The sequence below is a fragment of the Megalops cyprinoides genome, chromosome 11, assembly GCF_013368585.1.
Source record: "Megalops cyprinoides isolate fMegCyp1 chromosome 11, fMegCyp1.pri, whole genome shotgun sequence".
NCBI lineage: Eukaryota > Metazoa > Chordata > Actinopteri > Elopiformes > Megalopidae > Megalops > Megalops cyprinoides.
The window spans coordinates 31,985,890-32,008,081 of NC_050593.1; the positions used below are offsets into that span (position 1 = coordinate 31,985,890).

Sequence of the window (22,192 nt, forward strand, 5' to 3'; positions counted from 1 at the left end):
GTTACGAGTCCTGCTCCTTAACCACTATGCTACACTGCCGCCCGTTGAGCATTGTTAGCATGTGGGCTAATGTGGACTAATGGTTTGTCTCACCATTTCAGTGTGTGGATAATACTGGACTGGCTCAGCCTTGTTAGCATGCGGATGATAATGGATTGGCCCACCATGTTAACGCATGGGCAATAATGGATCATGTTGTCATTGCTGCTCCTTTTCCTCCAGGTCGGTGATGAGTCATCGGAGGAGGAAGAGGGGGAGGTGGACAGCGAGGTGGAGTTTCCACGGAGACAGAGGTAAGAGTCTGTCAGTGATTGATGCATTATTGATGATCAGTATCCGCCATGGAACCCAGGATTCCCCTGGAGTGGCACTGTGCAACTGTGTGTGGGACTTTAAAGGACATATCATTTACATAGAATGAAAATGTCTGATGTCTTTATACTATGCTTTGTGCTTAAATTAACCATGAACAGATTTCACTCTGTGTGAACAGAATGTCATTCTACCTGTCAAAAACCAGACACCACCCTATGGCTGTGTTTAACAGCAGTGCTCATTAACACATGCGCGTGCACACACACACACACACACACACATCCTGTGCGACTGGCTTCCTGTTGTTTCTCCTCTGTAATCCTGGCTCACCCTTTCCCCCCCCCCTCCTCCTCCTCCTCCGCCTCCTCTTCATCGCCCCCCCCACCCCCCACCCCCCACCCCCCAGACCTCACCGCTGCATGAGCAGCTTCCAGTCCTACTCCACCTTCAGCTCGGAGAACCTGTCAGGGTCGGACGGGGAGGAGGGGAACACCAGCGACCACTCGCACAGCGGGCCCCTGGACCGTCTGAGCGGCAGCCAGGAGGGCCGTCTGGATGAGCTGCTGTCCCACACGCCCGACCTCCCCATCGACATCTCCACCCAGTCCGACGGGCTCTCTGACAAGGAGTGCGCCGTGCGCCGCGTCAAGACCCAGATCTCCCTGGGGAAGCTGTGCGCCGAGGAGCACAGCTATGAGGTCAGCGTCTCCTCTGTCCTCCTCCAAATCCCTGTCCTGCACCTAAATGTGTGATCTTTGGCAGTGCATGTACTTGACTTCCCTTTTTTTTCCCGTTTTCTAGCCCGTCTAGTTTCAGGTTAGCACAAGTTAACTTGCGGTAGGGCTTGAATGCTCCATCTCTGAATTGTCAGCTTCTGATGAGGATGCAGGATGGCATCAATTTTTCTTGTGCCCAGTGTACATGTGCATGTGGAGTCAGGTTGCACAAGGTGCTAAGAAACAGGACTTGTAACCGAAAGGTTGTTGGTTTGATTCCTCACTGGGGCACTGCCACTGAACCTTTGGTCAAGGTACTTAACCCAGAGTTGCCTCAGTAAATATCCAGTTGTATAAATGGATAACATGTGAAAACTAACCTATGTAAGTCACTCTGGATAAGGCCGTCTGCTAAATGACAATAATGTCATGTGTACTGTGCGCACTGACTGAGCTCTCCTTCCCGCTGTCTCTCCCTCTGGCCCCGTTCGTCCCCAGAACCCGCTACGCTTCGGAGAGCTGGACTGCGATTCCTCCGAGGCTGAGTGTTCGGACAGCACCCTACGAAACAACAAAGCCTGCGGCCCCTCCTCCTGGTGAACCCCCCACTCCGCCCCGCCCCCCCCCCCCCCCCCCCGCTCCGGGGGAACGCCCTCCAGGAACAACGGCAGAAACAGGACGGCACCCCCCCCCCTTCCTCCCAACAGCCAGCCCCCAGCAACTGCACCGCCTCAACAGCCTACTGCAGGGATTCCATTCGGCTTAATGATGATGTAGCTCACGTTGCATTCCTCGTGTATTTCAGTTCAGGTGTTTGGGGGGGGGGGGGGGGGGGGCTAAAAAAAACGAAGTGTTTTCAAAGATAAAACTCAGATGAGCCAGAGACTCCATAATCTGAGTAGTGGGGGGGTGCTTGTTCTGGCATCGGAGGAGTTGAGTGGCTCCTTAAGGTTTGGCCAGTCATCCATCTCCATGTTAGGAAAGAGTGACAGAGACTTCTCACCACTGCTGAAATCAGCTCCGCTGAACTGGCCAGTGCAGTGCGGAACATTCCAGTACTGGACCCACAGGGCAGCCCTTTTAAATGTGAGGCCCAGAAAAGGCCCCCTACGAGCCAGCACTGTCTCTCTGACCAAGAACACACACTTTTCCCCCTGACGTCACAGAAACAAGCAGGGGAGGTGGACCTACTCCAGGAGGAAGGGGGGACGGGGACGTGGCTTAAACCTCCAGCATGGACAGTGTCCCCCCCCACACACTCGCTCCCAGTGGACTCTTCCGGAACCTGGAAAACTTGCCACCCTTAGCATGTCTGCATAGCCTGAAATGCAAGACTTCCTACAGAGCATGAGTCATGTTGCCAAGGAAACACAAGCAGATACAGACCCAGTGTGTATAAACGGTCTAAATCAACCAAGCCAACTCAGCCAGTTCCAAGAGAGGCTCACAGCATCATTTCCCTGTTCTGTGTTCCCCGTAATCTATAATTTTAATTCATGTTTCTTCGTTTATTTTGGGGGAAAATTATGAACAAGAACCAAACCAGTATTGAACTCTCTCCATCTGATCTTTCTGCTCTTCTTGTCGGTGACTAGCTCTGTGGAAGGGTGAAGTGCAGCAGACTCAGCCTGACTCCCGAAGTGTGTGCTTTCTTTTCTTTTTTTTTTTTTGTTCCCCACTCACAGTTGTGTCCGACCCGGTTCCTTTCGAGATGCAGTATCCTTTTGACTGTTCCCTCTGGTCCCCCTTTTGCTTTTCATCTTATTTTTCCTTTGACGTGTGTGTGGGTGACGGGTCACACGGTGACAGCGGTGAAGTGGGACACCAGAACCTACGCAAAAGACGCATAGAGGTGGGAGACATGGGGGGCCTACAGACGGCAGACTGTCTTGTTCAGGAGTGACACAGAGCAATAATGCAGATTCAGACTCAGGAGGCTGTGGACCCTTTTACTCAGGACTGTCTAGCTGGCTGGACAGATGCACTAATGACGTACAGGGGGCCTGCCGGCAACAGTAACAGACAGCTCACTTTCACCGCATTTATTTTTTACAGAACTAATGTATGGTAAATACCTCTAATTGGTGAACTGCTAGGTTTTGCTCAATTGATGAGTAATGGATTCCTTTCAGTATTTTGAAATGTATGTCCACTAGGTGGAGACAGTTTCCCAGGATTTTATTTGCAGTACCTAAATCTCTTGCAGTCTTATTCACTGCGAATCCTGTCGGTGGTTTACTCACTTACTTACCTTTTGCTTTACTCATTTTGTGCTCCAGTTGCTCATCAAATGCTTGACTTTTCTTTTGTCCAGTGTGTTTTCTGTTGATCTCCAAAAGGATACTGCATCCTTCAGTGTTATTCTAACTATTCTGTTTCTCTGTCTGCTTGGGTGTTTCAGTCCAAGGTTGTGAGACAGCAAGAATGGTCTGTCAGAGATGATGAAAACTAAAGTAGAAATCATCCCTTGCTCTCAGACTAGAAATAAGGGCTAGGTTAAAATGAAGTGGGCAGTGAACTTTGGCATCTTCAAACTATTTTACTATAAAAGAGCTGAAGACCACTGCTATCTAGTCGAGAGGGTTGAGCTAGCAATATTAGTAGTTAGGTTAAAGCCACTGTCTTGTGTTTTGTTCTTAGTATTTAAGACCAGAGTAATAAGCTCTGGTGTTGAAACAGTGCTACAGGTGTCTTAAGAATCTGTGGCAAGGAACTTACTGTAAGGAACAAGGCCATAGAGAACAAACTTAAGTTCTTAGTGAACCTCAATTCCTCAGTGTTAGCTGTGTGTGTGTATGAGCAGACCTTCAATATTGCATGTAAATACTGCATACTGTCAATACTGTATGACCAGCACCCGGTGCTCCTGGGTAATATCACCTCACCTCTTTCAGAAGCCTTGTGCCACCGCTTTGCTGATGAGCTGGTACAGGACAGCAAGCGGAGGGTTTTATTGCGCTGTTATCCTCTGCCGTCGGCTCAGATCGCACCTTGAGGTATTCTGAAGGCCCCTCCACACCTTTTTCCCCACGTTAACAAGGTAATGAAGGGTGCGAGTATTCTAAACCAATCACTGGAAACGGGACACAATGGCGTGGGAGGGTGAAGAGTCTTATCGGCAGAGATGCCACCACAGATCCTGTAAATTACGATTGATTTTATGTGTTTAATTTAATTTATTGTTTTTTTTTTTTTGTAGCTGGACTACAGTACATGATCATTTAATTAATTTATGGTGTAACACTTTTTTTTTTGGTGCATCTGTAGATCAAAAGGTTCTGTTAATTTCCGGCACCTTTGGAACAAAGTTGGTTTTCTGGCATCTTGTTAAATATTTCCTGGTGAGTGTTTTGCAGGAAAGAAAACAGCTAAAATAAAATGTTAACTGAATGAAGAAATCTGTTCTGATTAAAGATGAAGAGAGTGAGATTTTGGTATCAATTTCACGTTATTTATTTGTTGGTCTGTGTTTAACAAAGACGTCCCGTGCGTTCCAATGAGACCATTTCTCATCTTTAAGAAAACGTTGTGTGAAGATTGGTGGATCGCTGGTGGGTCCCAGGCTATATGGGACATTATCACAACATTATCACACCAGACACACACATCTGCACTGTAGCTGTAAAAGATAATCGCCAAACAGGCTCCCCACAATCTTCAACTGTGATAGTCATCCTTTACGCCTATAACGGACAGTGAAAATTGAAAATGAAAATGAGTGTACTGCAAGTACACCAGTAGGAGCTACTGTATTTAATGCGTATTGTTGTGTCTTGCTGATCTGGCCTGTTACCATGGTGTGTACCAGGGGCAGCTCCATCCATAGCTGTCAGACTTGGCTCCTGTAGGGATGGCGTGTTGGTGTGTGCTCCAGCTTAGTCAGGTCTTTGTAATTAAACCAGTCATTTCCACTGTTTGGTGTTTTTTTTCCCTTTTCAAAGTGATACATCACAGCTGCAGACCACACGTGCCCTACGCCCTCTATTCTTTTTTTACTGCTTTGTCTTTTGGGAAATGCATCTCTGTAAATTAACTTATTGGACCCAATTAAATAATGTAATTGGTTGGAACAAAAACCAGCCCATCCTCGTGTGTCCTCCTGGGACTGGGTCTGAAACCCCTGATCTACAGCCCTGTCAGCTGTCAGCAAGCTAAGGGCCAAGCTTGAGCTGTGACTGGGGTATTTAACAAAGAGGGCAAGACTGGCCTAAAGCCAGAGTCAGCTATGAGGCAATACTTTGTTTTGGCTTCATCCTGCTAAGTCCTATACTTTCCCCAGCAATGTCAGCTAATGTGAGCCACAGCTTGGATGACAAATTTGCTTCTACGTTGTAAATGCTGTGGTGTTCACTCCAGGGTGAAAGGGACACTAAGATAATGGTATATCTCTCTGAGGTCACTTCTGTGTAGATCTCTAGGCTGCCTGCCTCTGTCTGTCTCACCATCCTTCATCTTCCCTCCCTCACTCCCTCCATCTCTCCCTCCATTTCTCTCTGACTCTGTTTCATTACAGTACATTACACTATCAGCATTTAGTAGACGCTTACGACTTACATGGGTTACAGTTTTTACTGTAATCCATATAAATTTTTACAGCTGGATATTTACTGAGGCAATTCTGGGTTAAGTACATTACATTACAGTCATTACAGTATACATTACAGTCCTTTAGGAGACACTAAATAAGCGGCTTATATAGGTTACAAGTTATCCATTTATACAGCTGGATATTTATTGAGGCAATTCTGGGTTAGGTACCCTGCCTAAGGGAATAGCAGCAGTGCCCCAGCAGGGCATCAAACCAGCAACCTTTTGGTTACAAGTCCTGCTCGTTACAACTATGTTACACTGCCACCCCAACATCTTTGTTACATACACAAACAGCTACTTTCAGCCTAGGATAGTTCCTGTGGTTCCCAGTCTTTGCGGTGATCATTTTGGGGAGATAAATTCTTCTCTAATGGAAGATTTATCTCATGTGTGTTGTTCTGGTGATCATTCATGTTTTATCTTCCCGTCTTCGGTGACCTCCCCCTCAGCCAATCCTGATAAATTTCAGTGTACAGAATAATGTGAACAATGGTAGCAATGTCAAGCCTAATAACTGTATGGAGTTGCTGTTTCTCCATTTTTTCGAGTCACTCAGTTCTCATTTAAATGCCCAATCGGGGAGGGTTATTTTACATATTATAGGAATTAAATAAAAATAATAATTTGCTCTTTTAATACATGTATACACTTACATTTTAATTGAAGCAATACCGGTTGAGTATCTAGCTCAATGCATCAATGGCACACAAGCACACACAAAAGGAATGCAATTCTGATGCAAATTCTGATGCAACTGATGTGTACAGCCAATGGTAAAGAACTCGTCTGTTACTGTTGTTATATATATATATATATATATATATATATATATATATATATATATATATATATATATATATGTGTGTGTGTGTGTGTATGTATGTATTGTTATATGTTATATATATATATAACATATAACAATACAATATATAACGATTACAAATGCATACATTGCAAATATGAATTATGGAGTTCTCTGTGAGTTTTTGTTTAATATACCGCAGCTTCGTGCTAATGTCGTGCTTGCTCTCTAAGTCAACCTTGAGACGTAATAATACCATTTTCAAATTAATATAATGCATTACGTAATCGTATTATATGTTGTTTTAATGTTAAAAGCCGCTCAAGGAAATCGTTCGCGTTAAAACAACAGCTCATTTTAATAGTCTTTTTTAGCTACCACGTACAAAATCAACCTCGGATTATCTTTCTTATTTAGGGTCATATTTTCACAAACGAGGCGAAAGTACTTTTCCACATACCTGCACGGACAAATTTTCCACTTCACTTGAAGTGAGTCGAATTATAAGGAAGTAACCACGAACAGGGGCGGGGCTGTGTTTTGTCGAAGGAAAAGCGCAGCACTCGAAGTTAAAGAAAGCTCCGTGGGCCTGAAGCGTTCTGTGAGCAAGAGTCCGGAAGTAAAACTGTTGTTACACCGTTTCCCTGGAGCAAAAAAGGAATTAAGTGTTGATATTCTTATTCTACCGTAACATTACTTGAAGCAGTTTTCCAACATCATGACATCCCTGGACTTCGAGAAGTTGCGGATGACGGGGGCTGGCAAAGCCATCGCCGTGCTGACAAGTGGAGGAGATGCCCAAGGTAACCGCATTCCTTCACCAAGACTAATCGCAAGTCTCGCTGTACAACCGTGTGTGCAAACGGATGGCGTCTATTTGACACAAAGCTCATGGGGTGTAGTTTTCGCTTGTGTCAAGTTTTACACCAGAATCCGTCCATGTTGAAAATTAAGTAAAAATTATGCACACCCATGCAACATTTGTTGTCTTCTAGAATAAACATCGATTTTGCGTCCGTAACTATGAAGGTAAAACTGCACAAGATAGCTTCCCACTCTATATACTTACTATGCTATACTTTACTTTCTAGACTCCTCCGCTCAGCATTTAAATTTTTTATGACCGAATGAATTATTCTTGAATGCCCTAGATACGTTGTCTCATCGTAAAAACTAGCCTGTCCAAAAAGGCTGAATTTGACCTTTGAAGTCTAATGGGCTGGTACCATTGTAACATATGTCTAATAGAGTGTGTCTGATTGCTTGATTGTACTGATGGTGCTGTAATTGTGCAACAGATAAGGAACTGTATGTTCCCCTGTGGGTGTGTTCCTGTCGCGCATAAGTCCCAGTTTTCAGAAAGGATCGCGGGATTTTCCTGTGCATTACTTCAGTCTTTGTTTCCGGGATGTGTGTCAGACGTAGCTAGCGTACACACTTTTTACTACCAATGCTTATATCGACACATACGTGTTCTTCCTGATAGGCAGACCTAAGAACAAAAGTGTGTTGTACTTAAATGGACGAAACACATCTTCGATCACACAGAAAGTGTGGTGATGTCGTGCCGCAGACACCTTCTGACTATTTTTGAAATGGGATCATATCTACTTGAAGTTATAATGGGCAAACTGTAAACATTCATTTGAATTACTTTTTGAGATATGGCTAATTGCTTACTTGCAGTGCGCCAGCTCCCGCTTCCTGTATTAACACTATATAACTTGGTCTATGCATCTTCTGGGTCCGAAATTAATTTTTTGGTCCACCAGCCAAGGTAGCAAAATAATTTATTGTTAATCAAGCTACATATAACTGGATCCTGCGAGCCACATCTGTATGGCTGCAACATCGTATATTATTGGCTAAAACAGAAAGATAACGTTACAGCTAAAGCTGGCAGCTAAATGGTTGTTACTACTTGCTCGCTAGTTAACTGGCCAGATATTAGCTAAGCACTTAAAGAAAAGAATGCAGCTGGAATCAAACTTTCTCGCACATCCACTCAAAACTGGGGACGGGTCCCCTCTTTTCTGACGGCGCGTACCGGTCGAAACATAGTCTCTGTTCGTTTACTGTCTGTTCACTCAGTAGGCTATGGTTAGTGTGTCGACATTTTTAAAGTAGTGTCACCTTACATCTCGGACCAAAACTAGCTTTGAGTAGTTTGCATCATACTGTCACATGTAGCTCTGTACCCGATATTGTAAAGAGATGACCAACATGAGAGAGATTTCATAACTGGGAAATGACAGAGGGGTCCTGGGAATATTTCAATAAAGCATATTTTAGACACACAAGATTTAGTCCCTTAACCCCAAGGGAAATATGGCTGTGCCAACTGTTAAATAAATAATTCCAAAGATTTCACATGGGCTGACCCTAATATTAGATGTCATCTTGCTTTGCTGTAGTGCTCAAGAAGTTATCCTGAATTATTGTTTACATGGGCTGCTCCTTTTAGGCTCCAGACCATCTTAATAGCCAGGCTTGTCAGTCACCCAGCAATGGGTGCTCAGAACTCACCCGAGCTTTGAGACCAGATTTCAAATATCGCGCTCCTGTTGTATACCCTTTTGGACACCTCACACACTATCTCCAGTGAATAGAAGACATCACACACAGGTTACTAGAGAGCATCTTTCTATCCCTTCACCGCAGGTATGAATGCAGCTGTCCGTGCGGTGACTCGGATGGGCATATATGTTGGGGCCAAGATGTATCTTATCCATGAGGTACGGCTCATTCAGTAAGACTTTTTTTACATTCAGTCACATGATGGAGGGAATATATACCAATATATATTTTAAAGGTTTTCATCCTTACAAGTCTTTTGTAAATCACTGGACTTTGGATGTGTGCATGTATGTGGTCCACATGATTTTGATCTAATTTGTTGGTTTCCTCAGGGCTACCAGGGGCTGGTGGATGGTGGGGAAAACATCAAGCTAGCTCACTGGCAGAGTGTCAGCAACATCATTCAGCTGGTAAGGAATTGGGAGCAGGTCACACTCTAAGCAATGGCTTTGACTGAAATGTTCATAATATTATCTTCATATTTTTACCATGTGCATGTTCATGCACAGTATTCGTATCTTCAACTCTATCTCCACATTGGTCCAGTTCTGTAGTGAGACTGTAGATTCAAGTTCAGGTGGAAATCCTGGATATTCACATGGCATGACGGGATTGTGAGAGGAACTACTTTTCAAGTAGTTTTCAAGTAAACTGCTGAGCAGAGGAGTGCTGCAGGGTTATTGAGTATCAGGGCATGCATACATTTAGAGTAAGAGTGACGAGTGTGGGGATTTCATTGGCTGAGACACCAACCAAAAATGGACATTTAAAATGGTGGCTTATATACGGTATCACACTCATTGCATTATTGTCATTTAGCAGATGCTCTTATTGAGAGCAACTTTCATAGGGTACAATTTTTACATGTTATCTATTTATACAGCTGGATTTTTACTGAGGCAACTGTGGATTAAGTACCTTGCCCAAGGGTACAGCAGCAGTGCCCTAGAGGGGAATAGAGGGGAATAGAACCAGCAACCTTTCGGTTACGAGCCCTGCTTGTTACCACTGTGCTACAGTCACAGGCACTTCTGAGTTTTACTGCACTCAGTTATTTTTCTTTACATTACATTTGCTTATCTGATATTCTGAGTCACTCCTCAAGAGCTCTTTCAATTAAACCAATGTGCATGGGTGGATAAAATGAAATCAGGCAATCAACTCGAGATGTTAACAGTTCTTGTAGTATTTCTGCTGAAGTCTTGTCTCTGTTTAACTCTCTTTTTCCTTCCTGACTGTGTTGTTGATGTGTCTCTCCAGTGCACCCTCTTTCCTTTCGCCATCTCTGTGTGTCTCTTCTCTTCCTCTGGGTGTTGTTCTGGTTGGTTATCAGCCGGTAAGGCAACTAGCCGCATGCGCTGTTGTACGTTTTATTCATTAATTGCTGTAGAATATCCAAACTACCGTTAAGTGCTCCGTTAGGGTTTATTCTCTATTTGAAGGAAAGCTAACCTTCCCTGCTGCTAACCTTTCCTGCTGCTGTGTTTGTTTTTCAGGTTCTTTTCATCTGTATTTCAGTTTTGATCTACCTGCAAGTATTGGGGAGATACCTGGTGATGTCTAAGAGCTGTAGCAGCCTCAGTGTTATAGTAATGCTGTTTTAGCAACACCTCTGCCCCGGGGGTTGTGTTCGTTAGCGCCTTCCTTTACTCGTCTTCATAGTCCGCTTTTAAAGACTACTAGAAGGTGCATCTTGTTGTTCATGACTTCCTGTGCCATGCCTTGAATCACTTCTTTATTTATTTCAATGGTGTCAGTCTCTTTAGGGTGACTTAGATTGTTTAAATTGAAAAATTGTTGAGTGACTTTCTCAAGGGCGCAATGTTATTACCCCACACAGAACTGGAACGTGTAATCTGTGAATGTACTTCCTTAGTGACCGCTGTTCCACACTACGGTCCCATTTCTGCAAAATTGCTGATGAAAACACAGAACAGGGTTTACATGTGTGGGTAGTGTGAGAGGCCTTTGACTTCCTTACTTGTGATTACGATCGAATTGTGTTAATTTCTTGTTCTACCTGTACCTTAAAACAGGGTTGAGACATTCGTGTCAGTTGCAGATTTTTTGTTATTTCATTATTGCCAAATACCATACTTCTCGCATTTGAGCCGAATGACTCATCTGTGAGCATTCTGCTCTCTCCTTATTAAACTACAGTTTGAGCTGGCATTATCATTTGTTTCTACCTGCCATAACAGTCCAGTAAGGTAAAAAGCTCTGCACATGGAGTCTTCCATTGAGTCTTATCCCTGCAATTCACTAACAGTGCAATAGAAGATGCTTCTTTGCTTCAGTAGCCCCACCAGTCCTGTACCTCTTATTAAATCATAGCAACAGAGGCCTGTAGCAATAGCAGCCTAACTGAATTAACAGCTACGACTTCCAAACGGCTCTCAGAACTGTTGCTGTGGTGACCCGGTGTTCTGCGTCCTCTCCAGGGCGGGACTGTGATCGGCAGCGCCCGCTGCAAGGCCTTCACCACCCGGGAGGGGCGCCTGGCAGCCGCCTTTAACCTGGTGAAGCGGGGCATCACCAACCTGTGCGTGTGTGGGGGAGACGGCAGCCTCACGGGGGCCAACATCTTCCGCAGCGAGTGGAAGGACCTGCTGGCTGAGCTGGCGAAGAAGGGTGAGGGACCCCCTTCTCAAGCTGGCTGTTACTGCATAAACCAGCAATCATTGGCTTAATTAGCTAATTAGTTAATTCGTTACTTACTTAGTTAACAACATGTTTTAATTTGACAATGTAGAGGTGAATGAAATAAGGTAAACTTGGGTTGGTAAGACTAAGATAAGCTTTAGGGTAGGGGTAAGAGTTTATTAAAGCTGTCGTTAAAAATGATCAGAATTATTAAAATCAGTTCAGATCTTTGAAGCAGCTGATTGTATATCTGTTTGAATGATTCAGTTTTTTTCATTGCGATTCCTTTGTGATACTGACTGCGCTCACTGCCTGAATTGTCAATGGATTTTCATCAGCAGCAAACAAGAGTCCAAACACGGGGTTTGATTTTACAAAGTTTTAGTTTTTACAGTTTTAGACTGTGTTGAGCCTGCCAAGTACTTAACCTAGATACTCGCGTTCACAGAATTTTTTTTCTGGTGCTGTTCACACGTACTTCACGTACTCCTGACATAACAGCTCATGTCACTAGGTTCTTCAAAGAAGGGGGAAGGGATGTGCGCCAACCTGAAGAATATTTAAGCCAGAAGAGAAAGACAAGATTCATCATGACTACCAAAGAGGCGTGTGAAAAAGTGTTTGTGAGCAGAATCCATACTAGCGTTCCCGTGGAAAACCACTGTGTGGTCTTTCATGGACACAGTGCCCCACCCAGTCAGTGGGCAGTGACATTATGCAGCATGTCTGTATCGAGACCGCAGTGGGTGTTAGTGGTAGACTAAACATGCCTCTGTTATAGACACTTGTACAGCACATGTACACCTGAGTGCTGTGTCAGCTGTTTTCATCCCTGTGTCTTAGGGAGGATCACGGAAGCCTTGGCCCAAAAGCATGACCACCTGAACATCGTGGGCCTGGTGGGCTCCATCGACAACGATTTCTGCGGCACCGACATGACCATTGGCGCAGACTCCGCCCTCCACCGGATTGTGGAGATCACGGATGCCATCACCACCACCGCTCAGAGGTCAGGCCCTGGACAGGTGACCTCTGTGCTTTACCATCACAGTATGATAGTAATATAGCTATTGAAGCGGCAGGGGAGACTTTGACCTACGTAATAGGTAATATTTAGTTCAGCAACCAAGTAGTGGAAACTTCACCATTGCAGCACTGCTGTTGTACTTGTGAACAAGCACTTCAAATCTGTGTGTGTAAACATTCAGCTTTATAAATGGATAATATTTGAAATAGAAGTTATGTACTGTAAGTTATGTTTACTGAAATAATATAATAATGTTGCTTATGAATGAGTAGTTTTTTTGCAGTTGCATGTATTGTTATAATGTTGTTAATGACTGTTATGCCAATAAAATCTATTGTTCAAAATCTAAAAATCTAAGTTCAGTCAGCCAGATAGACAAGCAGACAGACATGACAAATATGTGTCAGAGCCCATTACTGAATGTGATCTGAACGTGATCTTGAAAATAATAATTACACACAACAGACTAGTGACGTTTTAGTGATCGATTGTGAGGATTAATCAGTTAATTTTCTTTAGTTGTTCAGACGTTGACTGAGAGAGTAGTTGCGGTATATAAGCCGGGATAATGCATTCCTGCAGTCTGTGCTGGCAAGCAGCAGGCATTCACTCCCGTGCTTCGTTATGCAACGCTCTCACTTCCTGCATGAATGTCAAAAGACAGAGTTGCCCAAACTTGCCTTCTGCAGCTGGACGTGTTCCCAGAATGTTTCGCCGTTGTATCTGCTGAAGCAGCTAAAGCGGCATGAGTATGCGGTTTACGCAAGCCCGGCGCTATGGGGGTGCTTAGGGGTGCTTTGCACCCACAGACGGACCTCAGTGCACCCCCAGTTGTCTCCGTATATCCTAATGTCTGCGTAGTATTTATGAATCTTTGTGCACCTCCGTGGGCTGCAGTCGCACCCCCCTGCACCCCTGCACCCCTTCTGGCACCGAGCCTAAGTTCATGCTTTCGGGTGCACCTTTTGTTATTCTGTGACAATGCGTTTATGATGAGGTTGATTGACTTGGTTTACACTCGGCACATCCAACCACCTTTCTTGGGGTTTAGTTTGCACGTATTTAATGCTGGTTATCAGAAAATGGCAAGTTAGCTTCAAACTTCAGCTAAATGCACGTGTTCAGTAATATAATAATAATTGTTGGGTGAGTTATTGTTGATATGGATTGATGATTTATTACTGTTGAACACTGTGGGGAAAAAAGAGTGCCACTTCATCAGTGATATTATTTTGTTATACCTTGTAAATGACATGCCAGTGTAAATGTAGTGACATCTGTCCCTGTAGTAATCAGCACCTTGTCGTTATGCTTTACAGCCACCAGCGCACCTTTGTCCTTGAGGTGATGGGTCGCCATTGTGGGTGAGTCCTGTTTGGAACTTACTCTGCCCCCCCTGCTCCGTCATGTTGTAAAGGAGTCGGCTTATCCTACCACAGCCAGTTGGCTTTCATACCACCAATGCAGCCCACAGTTTCTTATGTGCTGAAGTGTTCATTTTGCTGTGTGTTCAGGTACCTGGCCGTGGTGTCTGCGTTGGCGTCGGGAGCTGACTGGGTGTTCATCCCAGAGGCTCCCCCAGAGGAGGGCTGGGAGGACCTCATGTGTGCCCGTCTGGGTGAGGTGAGACTGGGGGGAGTTGGGGGGGGGGGAGGGGGTTGTGGATGAGTCCCATAGACGTCCGCTGGGCTAACCCGCGCTGTGTCTGCGCAGAGCCGAAGCACTGGGTCCAGACTGAACATTGTGATCATCGCAGAGGGAGCTATCGACAAGCAGGGCAAGCTCATCACCTCCAACTACGTCAAAGACGTGAGTGTGTGAAACGATTCCCTCTCTGTCCACTTTACATTACGTTATTGTTACTGTCCAGAGCGCCTCAGACATGTTACTGTTTTAAATACTTTGCATTTATACAGCTGGATATTTACTGAGGTTTACTGAGGATTGCTGCTCTCTGTTGATCTAAGCAGCAGTTTGGCTTAGAAAACACATACATCACTGTGTGAGATGATAGTGGTAATAAATATTGTTTTACCATTCATTTGCATAGAAAACAGCCTTACCTGGGGAACCACACACAGCTGTTGACATATAAGCTATATATACAAATACAACTGGATATTTGAGGTTATGTACCTTGGATTTGAACTTGCAATCCTTCATTCTCACTCGACTTCCCTGACCACCATGGCAAGGACTGATCAAAGCTGAGTGACTTGTTCTTTATTAGTGTATCCGGTGTCACTCACACCCTTTTCCCCCCTCTTGCCCCCAAGCTGGTGGTGCAGAGGCTGGGGTACGACACCCGGGTGACAGTGCTCGGTCACGTCCAGAGGGGCGGCACGCCCTCCGCTTTCGACAGGGTGCTGGTGAGTCCCGCCCGTTGCCCTGGGAGACACGCCCAGGGATGCGAGGCGTCATGTGACCCGAAACGCTGTCAGGGAGTGTGCCTCCACTTTGCATGTATACAGACAGCACAGAATTTATGTATTGCAGCTCTTTGTTGTGATTCGATCCAGGCCTGAGTGAGGCGTCTTCTCCTTGTCATGTTTTTGTGCATTTGACTTGCGCCTCAGCATTGTCTACATGTCCATTAGTGTCCGTGTCTCCAATGAGCAGTTAGATGGCACAGTATGTTGCAGAAAAGAAAAGAGCCTGTGTGTTTGTGCGTCTCCCTGCTGAGGAGTAGTGGCAGTTGATCTGAAGATGTGCTCTGTGTCTCCACCCACAGAGCAGCCGATTGGGGGTGGAGGCGGTGGTGGCCCTGCTGGAGGCCACGCCCGAGACCCCGGCCTGCGTCATTGGACTGTCGGGCAATCAGGCCGTGCGCCTGCCACTCATGGAGTGTGTTCACATGGTAAGCCACGCCCCCAGACCATGCCCGCTCATAATCAGAAAGGGTTAAAAGATTTAGTTGATTATGAATTCGCCTAGCAGATGCACTTACCCAGGCCAACTTCCTTTTAAAAGGAGCTTCCTTTTAAAAGATTAAAATATTACCCAGATGTGCGGCTCGATGCTTACTGAAGCCGTGATCTGCCTGAGAATCAGACTGGCAACCTTTGGGTTACAAGACAAGCTGAAGTAAAACAGACTGAAAGTGATACTGAGAGCTCTGGATGATAGATTGACCTGTCAGAGTCTCTCTCTCTCTCTCTCTGCCTGCAGACAAAGGAGGTGCAGAAGGCCATGAATGAGAAGAGGTTTGAGGAAGCCATTCAGCTGCGTGGGCGGTGAGTGGAGTATCGTAATGTCAGCTGACTGCATGCCTGTCTTTGTATGTTTCTATGTGACTGTGCAACCGCACCTAATAAGGTGCCTATGTGCACTCCTGCATGTAAAGTGTATCCTGTAGTAAATGCCGGTGATGTTTGCAGGAGCTTTGAGAATAACTGGAACACCTACAAGCTGCTGGCTTACCAGAAGCCTGCCCAGTCCCAGGTACATCAGCCTGTGCTCTCTGTGCTTTCCTCAAGCTTGCTGTGGTTGGAAACTCATTATATACCTTCATTATCATTACACACCTTACCCTCCTCACTCATCCATTACACAAATTATCACCTTCTCTCTGCATCAAAACACACACTTTCTCTCCACTTTCTTTCAGTATCAAAAACACATTTGGTATGGCCTGTGAGTGAGTCTGTCTGTGCGTCTGCCCCCCCCCCCCCTCTCCCGGCAGAGTAACTTCTCCATGGCGATCCTGAACGTGGGCGCCCCTGCGGCGGGGATGAACGCGGCGGTGAGGTCAGCCGTCAGGGTGGCGCTCGCTCAGGGGCACAAGGTCTACGGAGTCAGCGACGGCTTTGAGGGGCTCGCCAAGCAGATGGTGAGCTCTACTGAAGGGGAAAATGAGGCTTCGCAAACCCCCAGAAGTGTGATCAGCGAATCACTGACCTGAACAAATCTAGGGAGAGTGAAGTGTTTTTGTTGATTTCCATGAGTCAGTGATTGCCAGTACATGATAGGGGCAGCAGAGTGGTGTATTGGTAATGAGCAGGGCTCATAGCTAAAGGGTTTTGTACCCCTGGGTAAGGTAGTTTACCTAAAATTGCCTCAGTAAATATCCAGCAGTATAAATGGATAAAATTGTAACCTATGTAAGTCTCTCTGGATAAGAATGTCTGCTAAATGCCATGTAATAATAATGTAATGTAATATGGAACGTAATGATTGGTTCGCTTACCGTGGGTTCATGAAGCTTCATGCTATTATCACTCTTAAGTTATCACTGAATTATCGTAGTTTTTTGAGAACCAGGAGAGCAAATCCCATCCGGACTTCCTGTAGAATACAAGGCTATTAATTGGCAGATCAGATAATCCATGGTGGAGACTGAATCCAGTCCTCTATAATTCAGGTTCCCCTGTACTTAAGCAGGTGAGAATTAGGAGATCTGAGAAATGGGAAAAAATCAAGATGCTTGTTATGATGATGTACGTGTTAGTGGTTGTATAATTATACTGCTGCCTTTGGGTACTAAATGGAAATTATACCGGTGTGATGTCTGAAGATGCTGGTGATAATGATGAGCTCTGAACTGAACTGCTGTGCTCTTTGCAGGTGTCAGAAGTGGACTGGGACCTTGTAAGGGGCTGGACTGGCCAAGGTGGCTCCCTGCTGGGGACCAAGCGGTGAGGCCACCCACCTGAGTGTGTGTGTGTGTGTGTGTGTGTGTGTGTGTGTGTGTGTATGAGGAAGTATGTACATGTATGTGTGCTTGTGTGAGAAACTGTGCATGTGTGTGCTTGTGTGAGAAGGTGCATGTGTGTGCTTGTGTGAGAAGGTGCATGTGTGTGCTTGTGTGAGAAACTGCATGTGTGTGCTTGTGTGAGAAGGTGCATGTGTGTGCTTGTGTGAGAAACTGCATGTGTGTGCTTGTGTGAGAAACTGCATGTGTGTGCTTGTGTGAGAAGGTGCATGTGTGTGCTTGTGTGAGAAGGTGTGTGTGTGCTTGCGTGAGAAAGCATGTGCGTGAGAAAGTGTGTGCATGCTTGCATGTATGAAAGCAGAGCGAGTCATACGTATGGGATCATGCACTACAGAGCATCAGAGGTCTCAGGGGAGGAACAGGGACTATAAAGACTGATTCTGAAAGTCTGTGTTGCTTACAGTGCCACTCATTGCACTTAATCTCTTCAGTGATGCATAAGGCATACGGCAGATCTCATCCATCCATGTCCTACATCTGTGTGAACGGAAAGGAAAGATTGTGCATGAAATGTTTTTGTCCTGGATGTGCTTCCCCAGGACTCTTCCCGATTCCTGCATGGAGGAGATAGTGGAGAGCATCAGGAAGTTTGACATCCAGTCGCTGCTGGTCATTGGAGGGTTTGAGGTAACAGCACAAGCTGGAGTTGAGCTTCCAGAGTCAGTTTACGTCCACTGTGTTGTTCATATGCCACTGTACTGTGTATAAATAATTCTCAGAGCAATACCAGTGGGTGCCATGAAGTGAGCTTTGATCTCTTGCATGTGTACTTACACTGTAAATTATATTGTAATCCGGATGATTTAGTCACTGTAACGCATCTCTCTGTGCCCCCTTGCAGGCGTATGAGGGTGTGCTGCAGCTGGTGGAAGCTAGGGGGTGCTACAGAGAGCTGTGTATCGTCATGTGTGTCGTCCCTGCCACCATCAGCAACAATGTCCCCGGCACGGCTTTCAGTCTGGGCGCAGACACCGCTGTCAACGCCGCCATGGAGGTGAGCGCTGGGCCACTCTGACCACCCTGTGGCTTACATGTGGAAAGGGGAATTATGGGTATTTAGGTGACTGGCATTTCCACCCGAGCCCTGTGTACAGGTTTTACACCTGTGTTTTGTGTGGTTTGAAAAAGGGCCTTGAAATAAGCAATCAAGTCAAAAACTGAACTATGGACACTGATTCCAAAGTCAGTTAAGACATTGAAAAAGGGACACATTCCAAAATGATAATTTACATAGTTTTTAATTTCACTTTAAAATAAAAATACAAAGTTAATTTCATTTTTCTTTGAAAATATCTTAACACATAGGATCATACTTTTCTGGTTGCTCTTGTATTATTTTTATGTTTCTGTATGATTTTTTCATATACCTACTGTAAACACTGTTGTGTTCCCCTATTGTGACAGCTGTATGTACCTGGATAGTTGTGTTGTATGGTTATTGAAAAAGGTGGTATTTCACCACATCGAAATGACAGATTGAGTCAATAAGACAGACACAGCAGCTGCGCAGAATCGGCTTTATAAACAACGTGTAAACACTGACCTACTGTTCTACTGCACTGTCGCCTCCCAGAGCTGTGACAAGATCAAGCAGTCGGCCTCGGGGACGAAGAGGCGAGTCTTCGTGGTGGAGACGATGGGCGGGTACTGCGGCTACCTGGCCACCACCACGGGCGTCGCAGTCGGAGCCGACGCGGCGTACATCTTCGAGGAGCCCTTCAACATCACTGACCTGAAGGTGAGCCCAGCAGCCAGCTGGACATGTTCATCACAGTAGAGGAAGTCATGCATGCATATTTTATTACACTATTACACTGTATTTTATTACACCGTATTATTGTCATTTAGCAGACACTCTTATCCAGAGCGACTTACATAGGTTACAACTTTACATGCTATCCACTTATACTGCTGGATATTTACTGAGGCAGTTGTGGGTTAAGCACCTTTCCCAAGGGTGCAGCAGGGGAAATTGAACCTGCAGCCTTGTGGTTACAAGCCCTGCTCCTTACCACTACACCACACTGCAACCCACCAGCACGCTCAGATGCGAACTCTGGAACGGCTTTCATCTCATGTCAAAATCCTGATACATGATCTCAAAATTCTGATCTAATATTCATTCAAATTTGTGGAGCTCCTCTGTGTAATAAATATTCCCCTTAATAGACGAATGTGGAGCATCTTACAGAGAAGATGAAGAAAGATATTCAGCGGGGTCTGGTGCTGCGGTAAGCCAGCAATTTATGTGTCTAAAAGGAGAAGCAGATAGGCCTACTTTTTATGATTACTGCAGATATTCCATTGGTACATTTTTGTCTGGATACCAACTCTTGCCAACAAAAGACCGTAAAGATTACGCCACAAACCAGAAGTGATTGCAAATAATATCCTGGCTGTACCATGTCTTATGGACTGACAGGCAAATCACTTTCTCAGTCACTATTTGCATACAGTCTGCAATTAAATGCAATCGGCCCCTTCACGGCTGCTTCAGTTAAGTGTGTCCCTGTCAGTGAGCAGACACCTCCCAGCCAGTAAGGTTCTATTAATAATCACTGCAGTACAAAATTCAAACGCTTACTAAAGCACTCAAGTGAAAGGCTAGGTTTCTTCCTACTTTTGGTTCCTCTGACAGTACAAATACGTCTGTGGCCTTCCTCTCTTGCAGGAATGAGAAATCCAGTGAGCACTACACCACTGATTTCATCCACAACCTTTATTCAGCTGAGGGCAAGGGAGTCTTCGACTGCAGAGTGAATGTGCTTGGACACTTGCAGCAGGTAGGGGGCGTCAGAGAGCTCTTCACCGCTTATCCACCGCATTGGACAGGGATGCCCTTTTCATTTTTGGCTGCAACTGCAAGATGCAGTCCCAGAAATGGTTATGTTCCTAGCTAGGTCACTTAACTACCACTGACCGACTGACTGACTGACTGACTGACTGACTGTTGAGCTGTTTTCAGCTACGGTGCTCACATTTTACCACTAGAAGGTAAACAAGCCAACAGACTACAGGTCAAAATGTAGTTCTATGCCTTTCGTTATAAGATTGTGACAGATGAATGTCCAAAGGGCATGTGAAATAAGTTGTATATATTTTGTGTAATTGTAGTAACAATTACGTTGTTATTATGTTGTTATAGTTGTGTTATTTTGTTTAGTTGTAATCACAAATTTGAATAATATGTTTTAAAAACGGGATGAAAGCTTACCAATCAATACTGCCAATCATCAAGGTCTATACAGAGAGAACAAGGAGAACCATTTTTATTGCGAACTTTAGGTCTTCCCCTTCATAGCCTACATCTGGCTTGCACCTACATCCTGAGTGCATGTATTAGTGCACCCCCTTTACGACCGAACCCTACAACTTTATGAGCCTTATGTCTACTTTCTGTTCCCTGTGCCAAATCTGCTGCCATCACTTCTGTTGTCTTAATCCTGATGTTGAGCATATGTCATGTTTAGGCCTACCTGGAGCACATAACCCAAGATGAGTAGAATGTGGACCCTTTTACATACTATATAGTGTTGGCCAAACTTTGTACTTTGTACACATTTAGTCAGCACAGTTCCTCTGTGGTTCCTCCTCCTGTTTCTCTATTAAGACATGAGTTGATATTAAAATTTGTCGAAAACTGATCAATTGTCTGTCTTCCTATGTGTCCCTCTGACCTCTGACCTTCGGTGACCCCTAGGGAGGAGCTCCCACACCCTTTGACAGGAATTTCGGCACCAAAGTCGGCGTGAAGTCCGTGCTATGGATCACCGAGAAGATGGCGGAGACCTTCAGAAACGGTAAGAGGGAGTGCCGCGGAGAAAAATGACACGGCAGGGGGCGGAGTTTCACTGGGGACCCCTGACGTCTCGCTGTGCCCTCCCAGGTCACGTGTTTGCCAACAGCCCCGATACGGCCTGCGTGCTCGGCATGATCAGGAAGATGCTGACCTTCAGCCCTGTGACCGAGCTGAAGGACCAAACAGACTTCAAGTGAGTGATCGGCAGGGTGGAGCATGGCTCATTATAACAGGGAAGAAGAACTTTGCATTTAACAATGTAACTCCAGTGTTTTTTTCCTTCATGACTATAAATTCCCTAGTTAATCTGCTGTATGTCAAACAGCCTATTATTGTGCGTAAATCTCATCTAGGTGCCCAGACATTACCACAGCATTTTAGTATTAGGCAGTTGACACTGAAAGATAAAAATGTCTAACTTTTAATCATAAAATTATGTTATTTTTCTTGACTTTGACTGAATAGCTCCATGTAAATGACATTGTCTGGTGTTTAGTTTGATAACAGAATATGTCTTTTGTTGGAAAGTTCATGTTTTTTTGGAGTCATTTTTGCGCTGCCATATATATCACCCGCAGACACCGCATGCCGAAGGAACAGTGGTGGCTGAACTTTCGCCTCATGCTGAAGATGCTGGCCAAATACCAGACCTGCTTCAGCGAGTACGTCCCTGGAGAGGTGGAGCACGTTACCCGCCGAACACTCAGCATAGACACAGGGATCTGAGGATTCAGCCACCCCTACATGCCCTTGCTGCTTTCAAATTTCTCCACTAGGGGGAGCTGTGGCTCAACTTCTCCGCAAACCCGCCATTATACAGAATGTATCCATCTGCGTTGTCAGCTGTGACCAATGCAAAAAAGTATTCTCAGAATTCTGCAACAAATAACCTGAAATTCTCTGGTCAGATAATTTTCCATTGTTTACAATATGTAACTGTCCTTTGACGCTGAAATACGAAATGGAACTACTGCCCATCTCACTGGACCGGTGCAATTTGGAAACATGTTGT

General features: G+C 45.1%; 2 protein-coding genes across 2 annotated transcripts in view; both read left to right on the top strand.

The window, feature by feature from the left end:
* The window catches only part of si:ch211-45c16.2 (mitogen-activated protein kinase kinase kinase 13), a 31,426-nt gene extending 29,782 nt beyond the window's left edge, over positions 1–1,644 (top strand). Inside the window, exons 13-15 of the mRNA XM_036540550.1 lie at positions 223–293; positions 722–1,013; positions 1,530–1,644. Coding sequence (XP_036396443.1) covers positions 223–293; positions 722–1,013; positions 1,530–1,631 — 465 coding nt within the window. The 3' untranslated portion in view covers positions 1,632–1,644. The remainder of the gene's footprint in view (positions 1–222; positions 294–721; positions 1,014–1,529) is intronic.
* A 5,327-nt stretch (positions 1,645–6,971) lies between these two features.
* LOC118785541 (ATP-dependent 6-phosphofructokinase, liver type-like) lies at positions 6,972–22,192 on the top strand. Its single transcript, XM_036540266.1, has 22 exons — positions 6,972–7,226; positions 9,085–9,158; positions 9,333–9,410; positions 11,442–11,631; positions 12,487–12,652; positions 13,990–14,034; positions 14,185–14,293; positions 14,384–14,479; positions 14,947–15,039; positions 15,402–15,527; positions 15,839–15,903; positions 16,048–16,111; positions 16,353–16,499; positions 17,234–17,304; positions 17,921–18,008; positions 18,223–18,375; positions 18,955–19,119; positions 19,551–19,612; positions 20,053–20,164; positions 21,082–21,181; positions 21,268–21,373; positions 21,759–22,192. The coding sequence occupies exons 1-22, from the start codon at positions 7,142–7,144 to the stop codon at positions 21,904–21,906; spliced, it is 2,343 nt and encodes a 780-aa protein (XP_036396159.1). The 5' UTR covers positions 6,972–7,141; the 3' UTR covers positions 21,907–22,192.